Genomic DNA, 20,598 nt, shown 5'->3' with positions numbered 1-20,598 from the left:
GTTGAAAATGCGAGTAACAAAAACGCAAAAAGCTTACAGTTACGAATTCTTACTGTAAGCATTTATGCCAGTTGTACATTTCGAAGAAAAAGGTATAGTTAAATCGCATGTAACTCTGAGTTTTTAGAAAAAGATAAAAAAAATCAAACCTTGAAAATCAGGGAAATAGAAAAAAAAATACTAGAACATTGTGAAAAAATCATGGGCCGGTGCTTTGAAAACAAAAGAACACTCTGAATTATACGCATAAGGTTTCACCTTTGACTTAAAAGTACAAAGTAGGGGAAAAGGGGGCTCATGTGGACATGGGGCACATGTGAACATGGTATGTTTCACTAAGATCACGTCAAGAAAAAAATCTGCAAAAATTATCAAATAAGAGGACAGTAACAGTTGTACCTCTTGAACGAACATTTAGAGCAATGAGCCATTTTATGTTTCCGTGGTGGCAACTTCTTTGTTTTAGTAGATGTTGAAAAAATTTTATCACTGTCTTCTTCACGTGAAAACATTTTAAAAACTAACTGCTGATCTAAATCTAAGTATTACGAAATATTGTATGGACATTCAAGTAAATTTATGACAATGTTTAAATTTTTTTATTAAATTAAAAATTATTTATTTCGCGAGTAGCTCTAATTTACACGATGGGCACTTGTGAACGCTACATCTATGGGCACAAGTAAACAGTTCCCATAGCCGCTCTCCGTAATATTATTATTAGTATAGGATATCGTAAGTGTTAAAAAATGTGTAAATACTTATTATTTTCCTATAATCAGTTTGCAAATTTATTGTTAATGTTTGTTAATACTATTAAATATTTATTTATTATTGTTTGTTATTTTAATTTTTAAATTTTTTTTCGTTACTAAATGATTGATCAATAATTTCGTGTTATATAATACTTGCAGGATATACTAAGACACAAAATATTTTCATTTAATTAAAAACTGAAGTTCAAAATCAGCTTAAAAGACATTATCAATGTATGAAGTTTAAAAGCAAAATATTTATAGAATAACCCTCACATAATAAAAAAAAATTATTTGTATTATGTAGCCATATAAGTTTTTTTCTAGTCTATTCAGTGATCAGAACAGGCTACAAGACTTCAGAATTTGACAGCTCGCAGTTATATGTTGCTATAACCTTGTAACCGTTACGAATTCTAAAAGAAACTGACCAGTTACTTGAAATTTCTTTTCGAGGAGTAGCGAGTCCACCTTATCAATAACAATCAATATTCTTTTTACAGTGGCAACCACTACTCATTTGATTACGTCTGACAAAGAATAAAAAGCTGAAAAATCAACTTGACAGTAAGACTACAGAAATCATATTTTGTTCCTACGTGAAAGAAAATCTAACAACTTTTGAAGCGTGTTGATGCGAAAACAAATATCAAATTATTTTGTATTTTTCGAATAGCTAAAGATACAAGTGCTCCAAAAGAAATCCTCATATCCAGAGTTATTGCAAGCAGATACCAAATAGCTTTATGCCCTTACTTTTATCTTTACTCTTCGATGTGAAGTCGTACCATATTTGCGAATCTCTCGCTGGTGTTATGAAACAATTTTAGTTATCAGTGTGAAAATATACTCATCTTAATATAAGCTTTTTTACCATAAGCTCTATTGCGGTTATTCCTAACTGACAAGCCCAAAATAAGAGCGAAATTGCAGCTTCGCAAATTAGCTTTTAATCTTCACTTCTCGATGTAGTATTGTACCATATTTGCACACCTCTAGCTAATGTGCTAGCTTTTTAGTTATCAGTGTGAAAATTTACTCAGTTTCACAATAAGATTTTGTATCATCAACTCTATTGTGACCATACTAGATTGACGAGCCGAAAATATGGGCGAAATTGCAGCTTTACACTGTAGCCTTTAATCTTCACTTTTCTAAAAGGTGCCATGCCACATTTGCATACCTCTCGCTGGTGTGTTGAAATATTTTTAGTTATCTGTGTGAAGATGCACTTTGGTAATATGGGTGGAATTGCAATCTCTGGATGCTTTAAGGGGCTGTTTAGTATATGCCTGCAATCTACTCTGGCGTTCTGACCAATAGCACATGGTCCAGGGTACACATATACATAAGGTCATGAACGAGCATGCGCGCTTTTTAAAAACATACACAAGGCACGAGTATGCGTGAGTTTTTGCAACAGCATTTCCATCTGAAGATAGCAGTAGCGCACGCACGTTGTTTCGATTCTAAACAGAAAAACAACAAAATCAATTTTAAATGCCCTTTTTTTTTGGCACGGTAGAGTTGAGGAACCAGTTAACACATTCCCGGTGATCAACCACCTGTAAACAAGAACCACGCGAATATTAGTTTTACGCGGAGAGAAAGTGTCAGAAGATGGCATTCATCTTTTTCCGCTCTTGTAAAGCAACAATAGATTTTTATCGCTTAAAAACAAGTAATCTAATCGAGCTCTTGCTCGGCCAACCATCCTTGGATGCGCACAAATTGAGGAACGAGAAGAAAAAAAAGCAAGAAACATCTCGTGTAACTTTTTTTTGTTTAACCAATCGCATCGATTTACCATTGCTGGACTACCGAGTTTAAACGCAATCAGGATAGATTTCTTTCTCAAAAGATGGAGCAACAAATGCTATTATTTTGATTTATGGTAGAATCCGACTACTTTTAAATTTTCTCACGCAAAATATGATCCCTAAAATATTCTTTTAACTTTATACATTTTATTACTCGACTGTATTCCCTACGGAAACATTTTTTCTCTGAAGATAACCTAATCTGAATTGAGGAGTTTATTTTCAAAATTATTTATTATATTTACATCCAGTTTTATATTCTTTCGACAAAAAGAAAAAAAAAAGTTTTACGCACAAACACTGTTAGAATTTCGAACTTCTCACAATGATTTTTTTATTTGTGAACTACTTCTGGATTAGAAGTGGTAAATTCAAATTTGGATGTGTGCGCTTTTGATGTGAAAGTAAATGAGTGTGTACCGGCAAATATGGGATAGGTTCCACTTTGCTGTAAAAGACCTGGCGAGAAATAAGGGGATAGTTATACACCGTTTAGATGGTAAAACCCCAATGTTTACGCATTTTTTTTAACAGTAGATATAAACCATTCGAGAGAAAAGAAATTCATTGGTAGATAAGGCCTATATTCAAGATTCTAAAAACCAAAAAAAAAAAACTTTTTTTTTCCCAAAATTGGATATAATCAATTTTGAAAGTTAATTCCTCAATTACAGTCATTCCGGATTACTTTTAGTCACAGTTTCTCTATTTTGAATTGCTCCTCTCACATTTGAATCTTTTATTTCATGTAATTGCTTAAAACAGAAACGCTTCTGACAAAACAGTTGTTTTCCGAAATCAAATTATAATAAGCACATTTAATTTCATTTTTATTCTTAATTATATCTGTGAACGTAACTTAAAAATGTATTTTGGGGAGGCTCTTCAATGAAGATGCGACTGGTATGCAACACGAGATCTACCATATTTATTTATTTACTTATTTATTTACAATGTGAAAGTTTTTTCAGACATAAGACTTGTAGACGCAAGCCTATATTATGGTTTTACATCAAAAAATAAATATTGAAACAGTAAAAAAAAGTTTAAAAAACTGAGCCCCGATTACGCCAAAAAAAACACTAAAAGCTAAGAAACATGGTAGGTGCTATTTGATATCATCGTCTTATTGAGCAAAACAAGTCATTTGATATGTTAGATATTCCTATTTATTTAAATCTGTCACTTTCATATCAATAAAATATAGTTCAGTTCAAATGCCATAGTCGTGCGTTGATTAAAAAAAAAAACCTAGTTGACAACGCACGACATCGGCGGCGACGTTTGAATTGAGTTATAATGTTATTTAAGTGAAAGTGACAGAGGATTTCAATAGAACTAAACAAACGGGAGTATCTAGCAAATCAAATGATTTGCTTTGCTCAATAAGACGAATATATCAAACAGTATACACCTTGTTTCTTATCTTTTAGTGTTTTTTGCCGCAGCCGGGTTTCGATTAAAATTAGTGATGTTCCGGATATCCGTATCCGCGGATATCCGAGGGAAAATAAGGATCTGTATCCGTGTCCGTTACTTTTTTGGTGGATCTTAAACGGATCTTTTCTATTCTAAAAATTTTTAAATATTTTTATTAAAGAGTCTTAAACTCCGTTTTAATTAGGTTTTATTTTCTGTCTAAATTATAAGTTATAATTTCCGAAGCCAATTTACCCCTCGTCGCAAAAAGGAAGGGGTAATAAGTTTTAAAAGTGTGCATCTGTGTGTCTATTTGTGGCATCGTAGCTCTTAAACAGATGAACCGATTTTGATAATCATTTTTTTCGTTCAAAGGTGACTTGATCAAAAGTGTTCTTGGCTTGACACTCGTTTTTGTAGAACTTTAGCTACCGGGGATATTAATTAAAATCCAACTTAATGTTTTTTACAATTATGGTAGTAAAAACTTACCCGTAGATTAAAAATATTGGCCCTAATTGAAAGAACGAAGTTTTCTGTGTATGATATTTATTTGGAACTTCCAAGTTATATACAGTAGGAGCTATAATCTTGTCAAGTAAATTTTAATGCTATTCTAAGTCTTTATAAGCGTGATTGGTAGCAATTTCATAGTCGGAAGATAAAGAGAAAAAGCTCGACGATTTAAAATTTCTATCTCCTGTCGGTTCACATTTGTTAACATTATGTATTCTGACCCGCGAAATTCATCTTAATATGAGGTCGGCTCTCTGGGGAATGTTTTTTTTTTAAATTTAATATTGATTTTTGTTATTGACCTGGGGTTTGTGTAATTCTTCATTTTGCATTTTCTCGGCATCCTTCAAAAAAAGATGAGACTAAATTATCTATTTACTAGTTGTAAAGATGTTCCCGGCTGTGTTATTTCTCCGTTCGGGGTAAGTAGGGTGGAATGGGTTATCGCTGCATTTACATTGAAATAAAATGCGAAAAATTTTTTCTAGCCTGTCCAGAAGCAGCTTTACACTCTTGCTTCTGTATCCTACATCTACCAGTCTATCTAGAAATAATTTTTCATATTCTATCTAAGCATTAATGTAGCGCTGACCCGTTCTTTCAAATTCCACCTCAATTTTAACGGAGATTTAAAGAGTAAAAAATTGAATCTTGTTTATATTTTCACCGTAGCTGACATTTTTTGAAGAAACAGTGCCATTACCCTAACGGGAATACTTTCCGTAGCAAATCTTAGACTAGCGTAGTCAATTTGGGTAAAAAAAAAATTTTGAGATCCGTATCCGCGGATCTTGACACTAATGATCCGGGTCCGGATCCGTATCCGCGGATCTACTTTTTTAACGATCCGGCATATCACTAGTTAAAATGCAATCTATGTTACCCATGCTATTGTAATGAATCGATAAACACTTTATTCATCAAAGATGGATGAATAGTGTAGTCAATACGGTGGCACATACGTAAACACAAAAACATACATAGACTGCGAAAATCATAACCCTTTCCTTTTGGCTTAACTGTAGTTAGGCAAAAATCCAGAAAAAAGCGAGCGTATTTTTTACTTTCTTCTATATCTAATACATAGAAGAAAGTATTGGATTCGTGCAAATTTTCGAATTTCGAATTTTGACGGATTCGAACGTTTTGAGGTGTGCTGAGTCCATTTCGACCATTTTTGGAAAATGTCTGTCTGTCTGTGTGTGTGTGTGTATGTATGTGTGTATGTATGTATGTGTGTGTGTATGTTAGGGTGTGTCTTATAATGCACTTTTTAAAAAAGTTTTGAATTTCTTATGGGGCACCCCTTTAATTGCTTCCTTTTGATGAAAAAATACACACATAAAAGTTTCATAGAATTTGAACATAATTTAGGGGGTGCTACCAATGATTAAAATCACATTCATTGTGAAAAAATGGTGTAAAAATCAACTCCCCAATATATCTTGTCACATTTTTAATCAACATGAAATTAGGTTGGTTGGGTTTAACATAACACAAATATCTATTTCATATATATACAAGAAAATAATAAGCATTTCATGGCTGCAATTTTATGTAATAATGTCAGAAAAGCATCCGAAAGTTCGGTAATGCCATTCATATCACAGGTTTACACTTTCGGTCTTTTACATTCAGGAATATTGTAATTTTTCTCTTTGTTACTTCCATGTGACAATACAAACTTTTCACTGATTGCTACTTACTATCCAGACTAAATAAATAAATTTAAAAAAAATAAAAAGAGAGAGAGTTGACAAATTTTGCAGTAGTGGTAGCACCCTCTAAATATTATTCAATTTTTATTTTTCAGATATAAGATTTTTTTTTTTCTTCCAAAGGAACAAAATGAGAGGATGCCTCATGAAAAAATAACACCTTTAAAAATAAGACGCACCCTAGTGTATGTATGTGTGTGTGTGTGTATGTATGTGTGTCACGTCTGTGTGTGACCAGTTTTTTGTGGCCGCTCTACAACAAAAACTACCGCATGAAATCGAACGAAATTTAGTACACATATTTGCCCCTATGTGAACTTGTGCCCATTAGTTTTTGGCGCGAATTCCTCCAAGGGGGGTGGAGCAATGGGACGTTTTTCGAGTTACGCGTGCTTGCTATTCCTCAGGAAGTTACTGGTGGAATCAAACAAAATTTGGTCCATATGTTGGTATTAACAGGAACAGGTGCTGATTCAATTTTGGTGTCAATAACTCAAACGGGGGTTGAGCTATAGAACGTTTTTTGTCGTCAATTGTGACTGCTGTATCTCAAGAAATAATGAACGGAATGAAAGAAAAATTTATCGGCAAGTAGCCCTTAGTGGGTATAAGAACTAATTTTATTTTTGTGTCAACAGCTAAAAATGGGGGGTAGCGCAATCACCCGTTCTTTTTTTCCATTTTGAGTGCCCTATCTCAAGAAGTAATGCTACGTTCTGGTTGAAATTTGGAATATATGTGAATCCATATGTAAACAGGCTTTGGTTCTATTTTGACGCCAATCGCTCCAAGAGGTGTTGATTTTTTTTTTTGCGAATAAAAATATTTTTATTAATGCAACAATAAGAAAGATAAATCGTAATAGATTGTCGTCTGCGTATTTCTCGTGATTTTAATTGTATGGAAATCATAGACTATGATGGAAATGGTAGGAAATATTATCTCAATGATTTAAAATTTTTAACTGTTGCCATCTTATGTTTGTTAACAAATAAAATATTTGTAATTCATTCAAGCAAGGCTTTTAAAATAACTTTCAATTTTCGCTCTTTGCTTTGCTTTTGCAATAATTCAGACATTGGGATAGTCGTCAAGTTTTTGCATGTGTCATTTTGTTTTTGTTGGGAATATTGCTTCCTCGTCAAGCATGGGGAGGGATCAGAAAAAAAAGAAAAAAAAAGAAAAATATAGAAGAAAGTTTCGTGATGGCCACAACATACTAGTTTAATATTGGAGGGGAAATGCCGGCATTAGTATTCCTCCTGTACATACTACAAATGTTCATGCTTTTGAAGTTTTTAACCGACTTCAAAAAAGGAAGTTATCACCTCTGTAGTTTGCTCTCCAGAATATTGATAATAGTTAATAATCTACTCACTTCCTCTCCAAATAAAATAAGCAGACGAAAATATTACAATTTATCTTTCTTATTGTTGCATTTATAAAGCTATTTTTATTTACACAAAAAAAATCAGCCCCCCATGGAGCGATTGGCGCCAAATTTGAAACAACGCCTATTTACAAATAGATTCACATTTATTCCAAATTTCATTCAGAACGTAGCATTACTTTTTGAGATATGGCACTCACAATGAAAAAAAAAAAAAACACATTCGATTGCGCCACCCCTTTTTTCAGCTTTTGACACCAAAATAAAATCAGCTCTTATACCCACTAAGGGCTACTTGCCGATAAATTTTTCTTTCATTCCGTTCATTGTTTCTTGAGATACAGCAGTCACAATTGACGAGAAAAAACGATCTATTTCTAAACGCTCAACCCCCGTTTGAGTTATTGACACCAAAATTGATTCAGCACCTGTTCCTGTTAATGGCAACATATGGACCAAATTTTGTTTAATTCCGCCAGTTACTTCCTGAGAAATAGCAAGCACGCGTAACTCAAAAAACGTCCCACTGCTCCACCCCCCTTGGAGGAATTCGCGCCAAAAACCAATGGGCACAAGTTCACATAGGGGCACATATGTGTACCAAATTTCGTTCGATTTCATGCTGTAGTTTTTGCTGTAGAGCGGCCACAAAAAACTGGTCACACACAGACATGACACACACACACAGACAGACATTTTCCAAAAATAGTCGAAATGGACTCAGCACACCTCAAAACGTTCGAATCCTTCGAAATTCGAAAATTTGCACGAATCCAATACTTTCTTCTAGATATTAGATATAGAAGAAAGTAAAAATGCCTGTGAAACTGTTGAAAAACCGAAAACAATTTGAGGGCTCTATCTTCTAAAAAGAGTGGCTGATAGGGCGGTCATATTTGGATTCAGAGGATTTTTTTTACAAAAGAATCAGCAAGAATGGTGTCAGGAGCATTTTAATAGGATTATTTTTCCCTGCGTAGTGTATTCAATATTTCTAGTATTCTGAAAGAACGCTGGAAAAATTTTTGGAAACTGGATGGGAACTGCGCCACTTTAAAAAGGTTTACAATCTTTATTAGCGCAAAATTTTCAAATTGATTCAAGTCAAGATTCAAGAAAGTTAAGCTGTTGCAGTTAATCCCAAAATATACCGTTGATTCAAAAAGTCAAATTAAAACTTCCGCAGAAGGAAATCATTACGTTGTTTTTTCAAATGTCTCTCGCAGCAGATAGAAATGTTTCTCCTAAACTAAACTGTTTTGAGAATTTTAAGAGCTAAACTTTTTGCTGTCTATCTTTATAAGATACTAGCAAAAATACCCGGCGTTGCCTGGGTCAGTAATAATTATGAGAAACAACCATTACTTGCCCTTGTTTTCTGTTTTAAGCGAAAGAATTTTAAAAAAAAAACCTTTTTGACGTGATTAAAAATCGAGCTTCTTCCTTACTCATTAAACTAAAATAGCAATAAGTATAAAGAACAAAACAGTATTCAATTAGAAACGAAAGCACGACATTTAAGCATATACACATTTGAAGAATTTTTCGAAATATGAAATTAAACCTTACATGTTTAAAAAGATTTATCTGTTAGTACTTTTTTTTAAGTCTAAAAACTTCTCTCCATGGCTACTGGATGTACGAACTGTTTTAAAAAATGTAGCCGCCTGTGTTCCCCTTACACTTGCTTTAGTTATTTTGGGAAATTTCAATTTTTGTAGGCACTTCGTTTGGTTTAAAATCTTACCAAATTTGCGAGAATCATTTCGGGACACTTTCAATAATACTCCCCCCTCCTTACTAATTTTTATTATAGAAATATTGTTGCCAGATGCTGAGATACTTTTGGTCCAAAAAAATGGCTCTAAACGGTTTTATCCGAAATGTTTTCAAAATAAGTAGTAAAATTTGGCGATTGTTTGAAATCGTGCAAAAAGAAAAATTAATGGAAGTTTTTGTGCGTTTTATGGATTTGCCTAATTTAGTTGTTGAATTATTTTACACAGTATTTTTTTTTTTTTTTAAGTATCTTTATTGCCGATATTTTGTTTATATGGTGAAAGCTGAGAAACATTATTACGTATTCTTTAGGCTCAAAAACAGCGACAGTGGAAAAAACTGCAAAATGCATCAGCTATTGCAATCTTTCTGAAAAAATTCTGGCGATATTTCTGCTGGTTGGTTGAATATAGTGAGCAAGTAAAATGAACAGCCAAATCCATTTATTTTCAGCCAATCTTGTGGAAAAAACGTTACTTTAAGATTTGACTTGAGAAAAGCCTCAAAAAGTCAGACAAAATGCAAAAATATTCAACAATACAACAATTCTTGGGAGTTGAGATGACACACTAAATAATGACTTGGGTTGATGAAAGCCTTCGAACAAGGAACAAAAAAGTTCATAACTCGTTTTTTATGCAACTTAGAAACTTCGAACAGATGCTATCTTCAGCAGAAAAATTGGCGCTTTCAATGGACATATAATGTTAATATGTGCACATTTTTTTCCACCCCCCATATTGGGGCATTTATGCGAAAATTGGGACTAAAATTGGAATAAAAAGGGAACTATCAATCGTATTTTTTTCGAACTGGTCTATAAACCTTCCCAGTACCAAACTGAACAAACGGTGAAAGTTTCAGCCAAATCTGCCGGGGTACTTTCTGAGATCTTAGGGAACAAATTTACCAAAGTCCATTTTTATATATATACTAGCTTCACCCGTATGTATGTATGTTTCTTGTAACGGAATCTTGCAACTCAAATTTTGCCCACTTCCTGCGATCGGATTCTTTTGAAATTTGGCACGCGTCCTCACACCCGATGACAATGCAGTATTCTATAATCAAATTAATTAATTAACTATTAATTGTTAGTTTGTTCAAATTTTAATCATTATTTGGTCTACATTCCAACAGAGTAAAAAATAAAAATTAAAAAAAAGAAAAAACACTAAAAAAAGCTTGCAAAAATTATTTTAAAATATCTAAAAAACCTTTGATTTTTCTGCATCAGACAGAATTTGTTCCATTGTTCCAAGGTAAGGTAGTTAGAACACGAGTTATTATTGTTTTAAACTAATTTCATGTCGAAATTTGGGTGAGCCTTCAATTGGCAATTCATTGCTGATCAGGCCATTGTTGAACCAAGGCTTCACTCGATGCGTGTCTTATCAGACTCAGTCATTTCTCAAAAGATCAAAGGCACCGCCTTGCCCATAAGATGGCTCTGTAGTATAACCGGGGGAAATCATTTGTTTACATTAGTTAACGTATCATTTCTGCTGTAAAAAGTGATGTTTTTTCAATCTTTAACGTAAAATTTCATTGATATGGTTAACCGATGTGCAGTACAGGTGAATTGATGCCGGAACGGCGTACCTGGTCTGTTTTTCAAGGAAAATCAATTCCCTTTTCAGGTAAAGCTGGTCCCAACTCAGTATTCAACTATTTTTCATTGGCGTTCACTTCTGGTAAAATGCATCCCTGAAGCACAGGGAACTACAAAGCATTTTGAGCCTTGGTCTCACTTTTATTAAGTCGGCCCCAGGGATTACGTATAAATTTTTTGAGACATTTAATGTGAGTTGATATCGAGAACGGTTCGAACATTACTCTTCCTCTAAATTTAAAACAAAAAAAAAGAAAGAAAGAAAATTAATTTGAATTCTGAAATTTTGAATTCAAATTATGTTTTTCGCAATCACGAACTGAGACAGGACCCTACTCGTTGGAGTTATTGTTTCTAGAAACGGCTCCTGTCCCCCCCCCCCCCAAGTCTGCCTCTCCTCATGGGCGGTTACTTGTGCATAGTTGTGTGTGTCCGTAGACCTGTGTGTATGCACGTAGGTGTGTGTAAGTGTATGTGTGTGAAGTCGTGTATGTGTGTGTGTGTGTGAACGTGCGTGTGTGTAGGATATGGACGCCTAGTATGTTGTGGCCATCACGAAACTTTCTTCTATATTTTTCCTTTTTCTGATCCCTCCCCATGCTTGACGAGGAAGCAATATTCCTAACAAAAACAAAATTACACATGCAAAAACTTAACGACCATCCCAATGTCTGAATTATTGTAAAAACAAAACAAAGAGCAAAAATTGAAAGTTACTTTAAAAGCGTTACTTGAATTAATTACAAATATTTTATTTATTAACAAACATAAGATGGCAACAGTTAAAAATTTTAAATCATTAAGATAATATTTCCGATCATTTCCATACAATTAAAATCACGAGAAATACGCAGACGACAATCTATTACGATTTATCTTTCTTATTGTTGCATTAATAAAACTATTTTTATTCGCAAAAAAAAAAAAAAAATCAACACCTCTTGGAGCGATTGGAGTCAAAATTGAACCAAAGCCTGTTTACATATGGATTCACATATATTCCAAATTTCAACCAGAACGTAGCATTACTTCTTGAGATAGGGCACTCACAATGGAAAAAAAGAACGGGTGATTGCGCTACCCCCCCTTTCTAGCTGTTGACACCAAAATAAAATCAGCTCTTATACCCACTAAGTGCTACTTGCGGATAAATTTTTCTTTCATTCCGTTCATTATTTCTTGAGATACAGCAGTCACAATTGACGACAAAAAACGTTCTATAGCTCAACCCCCGTTTGAGTTATGGACACCAAAATTGAATCAGCACCTGTTCCTGTTAATGGCAACATATGGACCAAATTTTGTTTGATTCCGCCAGTTACTTCCTGAGGAATAGCAATCACGCGTAACTCAAAAAACGTTCCATTGCTCCATCCCCCTTGGAGGAATTCGCGCCAAAAACTAATGGGCACAAGTTCACATAGAGGCACATATGTGTACTAAATTTCGTTCAAATTCATGCGGTAGTTTTTGTTGTAGAGCGGCCACAAAAAACTGGTCACACACAGACGTGACACACATACATACACACATACATACATACATACACACACACACACAGACAGACATTTTCCAAAAATAGTTGAAATGGATTCAGCACACCTTAAAACGTTCGAATCCGTCAAAATTCGAAATTCGAAAATTTGCACGAATCCAATACTTTCTTCTATATATTAGATATAGAAGAAAGTAAAACTAGTATGTTGTGGCCATCACGAAACTTTCTTCTATATATTTTTTTTTTTTCTGATCCCTCCCCATGCTTGACGAGGAAGCAATATTCCCAACGAAAACAAAATGACACATGCAAAAACTTGACGACTATCCCAATGTCTGAATTATTGCAAAAGCAAAGCAAAGAGCGAAAATTGAAAGTTATTTTAAAAGCCTTGCTTGAATGAATTACAAATATTTTATTTGTTAACAAACATAAGATGGCAACAGTTAAAAATTTTAAATCATGGAGATAATATTTCCTATCACTTCCATACAATTAAAATCACGAGAAATACGCAGACGACAATCTATTACGATTTATCTTTCTTATTGTTGCATTAATAAAAATATTTTTATTCGCAAAAAAAAAAAAGAAAATCAACACCTCTTGGAGAGATCGGCGTCAAAATAGAACCAAAGCCTGTTTACATATGGATTCACATATATTCCAAATTTCAACCAGAACGTAGCATTACTTCTTGAGATAGGGCACTCAAAATGGAAAAAAAGAACGGGTGATTGCGCTGCCCCCCTTTTTAGCTGTTGACACAAAAATAAAATCAGTTCTTATACCCACTAAGGGCTACTTGCCGATAAATTTTTCTTTCATTCCGTTCATTATTTCTTGAGATACAGCAGTCACAATTGACGACAAAAAACGTTCTATAGCTCAACCCCCGTTTGAGTTATTGACACCAAAAGTGAATCAGCACCTCTTCCTGTTAATACCAACATATGGACCAAATTTTGTTTGATTCCGCCAGTAACATCCTGAGGAATAGCAAGCACGCGTAACTCGAAAAACGTCCCATTGCTCCACCCCCCTTGGAGGAATTCGCGCCAAAAACTAATGGGCACAAGTTCACATAGGGGCCCATATGTGTACTAAATTTCGTTCGATTTCATGCGGTAGTTTTTGTTGTAGAGCGGCCAGAAAAAACTGGTCACACACAGACGTGACACACATACATACACACACACATACATACATACACACACACATACACACACACACACACAGACAGACAGACATTTTCGAAAAATGGTCGAAATGGACTCAGCACACCTCAAAACGTTCGAATCCGTCAAAATTCGAAATTCGAAAATTTGCACGAATCCAATACTTTCTTCTATATATTAGATATAGAAGAAAGTAAAAATATTTTTATTCGCAAAAAAAAAAAAAAAAAAAAAAAAAATCAACACCTCTTGGAGCGATCGGCGTCAAAATTGAACCAAAGCATGTTTACATATGGATTCACATATATTCCAAATTTCAACCAGAACGTAGCATTACTTCTTGAGATAGGGCACTCAAAGTGGAAAAAAAAACGGGTGATTGCGCTACCCCCTTTTTAGCTGTTGACACAAAAATAAAATCAGTTCTTATTCCCACTAAGGGCTACTTGCCGATAAATTTTTCTTTCATTCCGTTCATTATTTCTTGAGATACAGCAGTCACAATGGACGACAAAAAACGTTCTATAGCTCAACCCCCGTTTGAGTTATTGACACCAAAATTGAATCAGCACCTGTTCTTGTTAATACCAACATATGGACCAAATTTTGTTTGATTCCGCCAGTTACTTCCTGAGGAATAGCAAGCACGCGTAACTCGAAAAACGTCCCATTGCTCCACCCCCCTTGGAGGAATTCGCGCCAAAAACTAATGGGCACAAGTTCACATAGGGGCACATATGTGTACTAAATTTCGTTCGATTTCATGCGGTAGTTTTTGTTGTAGAGCGGCCACAAAAAACTGGTCACACACAGACGTGACACACATACACACACACACACACACACACACAGACAGACATTTTCCAAAAATGGTCGAAATGGACTCAGCACACCTCAAAACGTTCGAATCCGTCAAAATTCGAAATTCGAAAATTTGCACGAATCCAATACTTTCTTCTATATATTAGATATAGAAGAAAGTAAAAAATCATTAATTACACTAAAGTTCCAGTTAAATGGAAAATAATCAACCAAATCTATTTATTATTAGCCAATCTTGGGGAAAAAACGTTACTTAAAGATTTGACTTGAGAAAAGCCTCAGACCATAGACTAATGATAAGAGTAGACCGAGCTATGGCAACCCTTTTGCTGCTCATAAACCAAACCATGTGACTGGTGGATATCCTAGCAACAGCGGGCGTTAATCATAGCAGACGATCAACGCCAGCGCGAAATAAAATAAATAGAATTTATGGAACACGGAAGAATGATCTTTTATGGAGTCCGATTTGTAAATTTGTTATTCTAAGTTGTAAATATTTTGTTAATATAGTGAGTTTTTCGTTTAGATAGTATTGTGCATTTTCTTTAGTCAATTTCAATAACTCTCTAAGCAATAAAAGATGCAAACGACCAAGAAGAATCAGCAAACGGTAAGATTTTTACCTACAGTTTCAATTTAAGATACCGATTAGTACATTTTTGCGTTAACGCAAAACGTTTACGCCATTTCGTTCACGCCAACGCTGACAGCTCCAAATGAAATAAAAGTTACCGAAAACTGATAAAAAACTATTACTAATGTCAAAATAATGCATAACTAAAAGAAAAACAGTTCAATCTCTGCACCTGGAAGTTTTTTTTAATGAAAACACATTGTCGTAAAATACATGTCGAGTGCCAAACTGTAGATAATGCTGCCATCTAGCAACCATGCTGCCAAAGTTTTCATCAGCAAGAATGAGAAAGCTCGGTCTTCTCTTATTATTAGTCTATGCCTCAGACAGTCAGACGAAACACAAAAACATTCAACAATTCTATTAACTGGGAGTTGAGATGAGACACTAAATAATGAATTGGGTTGAGGAAAGCCTTCGAACATGGAACAAAAAAAGCTCATAACTCGTTTTTCATACAACTTAGAACTTTCTAACAGATGCCATCTTGAGCAGAAAAATAAGCGCTTTCGATGGACACATAATTTTAATATGTGCACGTATTTTTTCACCGTCATATTGGGGCAATTATGCGAAAGTTTGGACAAATTAGAATAAAAAAGGAACTATCAATCGGATTTTTTTCGAACTAGTCTACAAACCTCCCCAGTACCAAAAAGAACAAACGGTGAAAGTTTCAGCCAAATCTGCCGGGTAGTTTCTGAGATCTTAGGGAACAAATTTACCAAACTCCATTTTTATATATATAGATAAGATAAAAATTTATGCCAATTATTTTACACAAAAATACTCTTTAAACATGATTTATGTAGAATATCATAGTTGGAATTCCGCTATTTTTAATAGAGCATTTCACCAACTCAACAAAATTATATTGCGTTTGATCACCTGTTTGAAGAAGTTTTGTGGTGTCTAAGCATTTGACTGTTCAAAATGTGCTTTTATGTGTTGCATTTTAATGTCTAATTATAACCGCATGTTTTAAAAACTACCAACCACAAAATTTTACTTCTTATTCTTTATCCTATATTTTGTTAATCTGCAACACTTTCGTTCCATCCAAAGCGTGATTTCTATTTTCTGAAGTATTTTTTTCTTTGAATACATCCCATTTTGTTCTAATGTTCCAGCGCATTATATTCCCCCGTTTTTGGCAGTTCCAAACAGCTTGAAACTCTTTACATCTTGTAATTAGAGTTTAAGTACAACGTGTTTAATGTCAAAGTAAAGTATGCATGCTTCAATACTTTTTCTTACTACTAGTAAAAAGTTTTAGGTACATGGGCACAATTTTCAATGTCAACAACTTCAGTAAAACGAGAAAACGTAAATGAAACACAAATAAAAGCGTAAAAAGAGCTAAAAACTCTGAAACAGCAGATTCAAGGATATCAAAACAAGCTTATTTATCATTGTTTAAAAGATTAGTTCCCCACAACTCAAACACAGGGCAAGTGGACCGTTTTCATTGTGTCCTTTTTTTAAACGTTGTCTCATTTTATTCATATCTTAGCACTAATTTTCGTTTGTTTTTACAAACTAAAACCTCAGTATTCGAAAGAAAAGAACCACCTACTCCGAAAGAAAAGATCCACCTATTCCTAAAATCTTTTCTTTTCACATTACGACCAACTACAGAATCTATCTGTTCATAAAAACAAACTAACGTTTTTTCGAGTCACAACTCGTGAATTACGTGCATACAAAGTGATTTGAATTTACAAGGGATGTGTTTTTCAACGCGAAACCGTCTTGAGCTTTATTAGAACTAATTACTCCCTTTAAAGCAACAATAACCCCCCAGTGACTGCTATTATGATTATCTTTTCAGAAGAGATTGATATGCTATTCTATCCGGTGTTCGATCCTAGGTTCTTGTAATGTTTCAGAAAGCGCAAGTAATTATTAAAAATGTCTGATAAACAATTTAGAGATAATCGCTTTCGGATCAAAGCAATGAATTCGTTAGCATGTTATGGCATGAAATTTCAGAAATGACTGGGTGTTTCTATAACTGATTTTTTGGATAGTCGTATTATTTGCGAAAAAAAGGAATTAGTATTAAGTACCTTACTTGCCCTGTGTTATATCTGTTGCATTTTCAATTTCTAGATTTTTACATTTAGTTTCAGTCCGTGTTCCGTTGCTCTGCAGGTTTTCCGAAAGGGGGGAGGATAAAGTTTCTGGATGCTTTCCCCTGGCTGTGTATTTGTATGGAGGGATAGAGAGCTTACTCTTTCAGTGCACGGAAATTTTCTACAAACTTCTCAACGGGGCTCTTCTCTCTTGACAAGGTAGATTTCATGACTAACGGATAGTTGTGAAACTAAAAAAAGGATTAGATCACAAAGCCAGCTATAGTTTATGAAGCAAGCATTTTTTTAAAGAGGTGGTTTGAAAGCAATTTGAATACTTTTTACAATAACAAACAAAATATTTCAGAGCACACCAAACTCCCCCCCCCCCCCCTCCCTCAGCTACATCCTCATATATTAATAACGAATGATCGACATGCAGGGAAAGGCTTTATTTTGAGGAGGCTGAACTAGATCCGGTAACTTAATTGTTTTAGTGGCAAGACTCATTTAAGGAGAATGAAAAAACGAAAAAGAAGTCCCGCTATCTACTGGAGTTTAGGGTTAATCCACTGGAGTTAAGGTTAAAAATTTCAACAATCAAAATATCACCAAGCAGGCAATTGCTTCGTTCAAATGTAGGAGCAATTTTCCTCCGTCACACCTTGACGAGCGATTTTCTAGTTACTGAATAATAACGAAGAAACTGTCAAAAATGGTAGAATAACGCTAAATCGCTTATGAACATGCATGCATAAAATAGTAAGGCAAAAGTGTTTGTTTGTTACTAGTCTTCAGAGCGATGTTTATAATTCCAAGTGCATTAAAAAAAAAGTTTTTTTAAGTAAATCATGTTTTTATGCCCAATAGACAGTAACTTACCACTTAATACATTTTGTTCTTCCTTTCTTTGTATTTTTTTACGATTTTTATTCAATGCGATCATCTAAAGCAGTAAAGTTTAATTTGTGCTTGAAAGGTAAAGTAAGATCTAAGAACGTCGAATTGCACAAAAACTGCAAATTACTACTTACGGAGTCACAAGAAACCCCTTTTTCAATGCAAAAAACGCGAGCTCGTGGATGAAAACACATTCTACAAAAACTTGTCTACGGAAGTGTTTGAGATTATTATTTGATTCAGTTTCTACAAAACTAAGCAATAAAAACAAAAAATAACTAGGCATTATATAACCATTACAAGATAAGAAGTTAAAACCAAATTCAAAGTATCAGATTTTACAAATATTTTGCAAAAACTTCTTTAAGTGGCATTGCTTGCACCCTTAATTTACATTTTTAGCATTTTATTTCGAAAAAATTGCACTAAGCTTACCTGCTAAAAAGATAAACAAGGAGCATATAGGAATATCCATCACGCTTTCTACTTCTGGAGCGCAATTTTGAAACGAGCAGCGAACACCGAAACAAGTCACGTTGAAGCCAAGATCCATTCACTCTCGTGTTTTTGCGCTGTGACGTTGCTATGTTACGTCAGAGTTTTGGGTGCCTATTGGTTTAAGTACCTCGCGCAGGCGCAACTCGTTTGATGAAAACGAGAATAAGAAAACGAAACGAGTGCAGTCACGTGAAGCAATTTATTAAAACGTGTCTGTTTTGCCCGAAGTTAACTTTTCGATATTTCCGATTTAAGAAATGCGTTTAAATAACAATGAGTTCAGTTCGCTGCTATTGAGAGCAAGCAGTGAAGCCCGTTGCTAGATCTGAACACTTTGCCGTGCACCGTGTGTTTAGGAGGGACGCGGAGATCACGGGAGGTCACTGTGATTTCCCAAAAATTTCCTTATTCGGCAAAATTCGTCTGATACCTTGGCAAAATCATCATGATTCGGCAAAAATTTGTCGTTTTACTCGGCAAAATTGTCATCATTCGGAAAATTTGAATTTCCGTTTGGCAAATTCAGAATCTCCGCCCTCTCATAAATTTGAAATCAGGGCGCCCCTTCGGGGCCCGTCACAAGTAGTTTTTACGGGCCCCCTCCATATTGTTTACCTATACGTCCCTACCTATATTTCACCCGTCATTTTAAAAACCTCGGGGCAACTTCACACTCGGGCCCGGGCCAACAAGTGTTCCTTCTGCCCCCCCCCCCGTGCACGCCCCTGCCCTGGGTGATACAAAATGAGCTTTTAAATTACCAGAGAAATTTCACGCACAATACTTGACATTTTTCAGCATCACCCTTCCCCCCACCCTACCCACGCCCCTGATGGCAATTATATAATAAATCTAGGTTTCATTTTGTTTTGTTTGCTTTGTTAACCTCCAATTTTTGCATGGACTGTTTTTTGCTGCATCATGTTGCAATTCTTGGATAACTTTACATCCCAAAGCTAACAAAAAGTGATTCCTTGAAACCCCGAAACACTTGTCGGCTCATTCCATTGCTTATTTTGTGCTGCATTTACGTCGTTTACTACTAGTATTTTATTGCAACAAGGTACTCATAAGTACATTTTTCATTTCGTAATTCTAGTCATTGTCAATATTTTATGTCTGCGTTTTTCTGAAATGCTTTTCAATACTTTTTACTGCAGAGCTTAACGAAACTATTTTTCTTCAAAAACTACATTTTCCAACCTCGTCGTCTCCATCTAACCATCTCCGATTTAAACAAAATTTTAAATAGGTGAGACATGCCTTTAAACCAAACTATACAAATTTTCAGTTTCCAAGACCCAAATCCTGAGGTTCTAGGATCAATGAAGAAAAGGCTCCAAGATGGCGGATCAGCATAGTGAAACAAATTGCCATGTTTAACGCGGTTCCCCCATTAAAGGTCATTTTGGAGCGCAGTTTTTTTTTTTTTTTTTGAGGAATCCTAGATTTTCATGATTTGTGTCTTAGATGGAAGCTGAAACTTTGCATAGGTTAGTTTCAAATTCATGTCTACACCTCTCTAAAACGTCTTCCAAATCAGATATGGTTGAGAGGGTACAACCAGATCACTTAACTTTGATGTTCAGTTTTTGCAGCAATTTTACGCAATTTTGCTACCTGTTTCCTGTCACAACTAACGTGACTCAGCTTAAATAGAGTGAAGTTTTTCTTGACCTGCTGTGATGTCCTTACGCAGAAAAATTTTGGGCCTTCATACTATGACGTAGGTCTGGCACTCATGGGCTCTTAGTCTAATACACTTGATCCATACTAAAAAGTACATGAGTGCATGATTTCTCAATTAAAACACAAAAATCGCAAAAATTACAAAAATTTTCAGAAAAATCGCACTTGATCTTGATATATTTTATTTACGTTAAAATAAATAACATATTAATCATTTGTTATTTTTTTTGCATAAATGATTTTAAACTGAAATTTAAATTCGGGGGGAAAACTAAACAAAATCAATGCAGTT

The 20,598-nt window shown here is 34.6% G+C and overlaps 1 protein-coding gene across 1 annotated transcript in view; it reads right to left on the bottom strand.

Moving 5' to 3' along the window:
- The window catches only part of LOC129216121 (uncharacterized), an 81,917-nt gene extending 63,276 nt beyond the window's left edge, over window positions 1-18,641 (bottom strand). Inside the window, exon 1 of the mRNA XM_054850277.1 lies at window positions 18,555-18,641. Coding sequence (XP_054706252.1) covers window positions 18,555-18,594 — 40 coding nt within the window. The 5' untranslated portion in view covers window positions 18,595-18,641. The remainder of the gene's footprint in view (window positions 1-18,554) is intronic.
- Between the last annotated feature and the right edge of the window lie 1,957 nt (window positions 18,642-20,598).

This window comes from Uloborus diversus, chromosome 2, assembly GCF_026930045.1.
Source record: "Uloborus diversus isolate 005 chromosome 2, Udiv.v.3.1, whole genome shotgun sequence".
In the NCBI taxonomy this organism is placed as follows: Eukaryota; Metazoa; Arthropoda; class Arachnida; order Araneae; family Uloboridae; genus Uloborus; species Uloborus diversus.
Note: the sequence above shows the minus strand (reverse complement) of the source record. Positions and strands in the feature narration are given on the sequence as shown.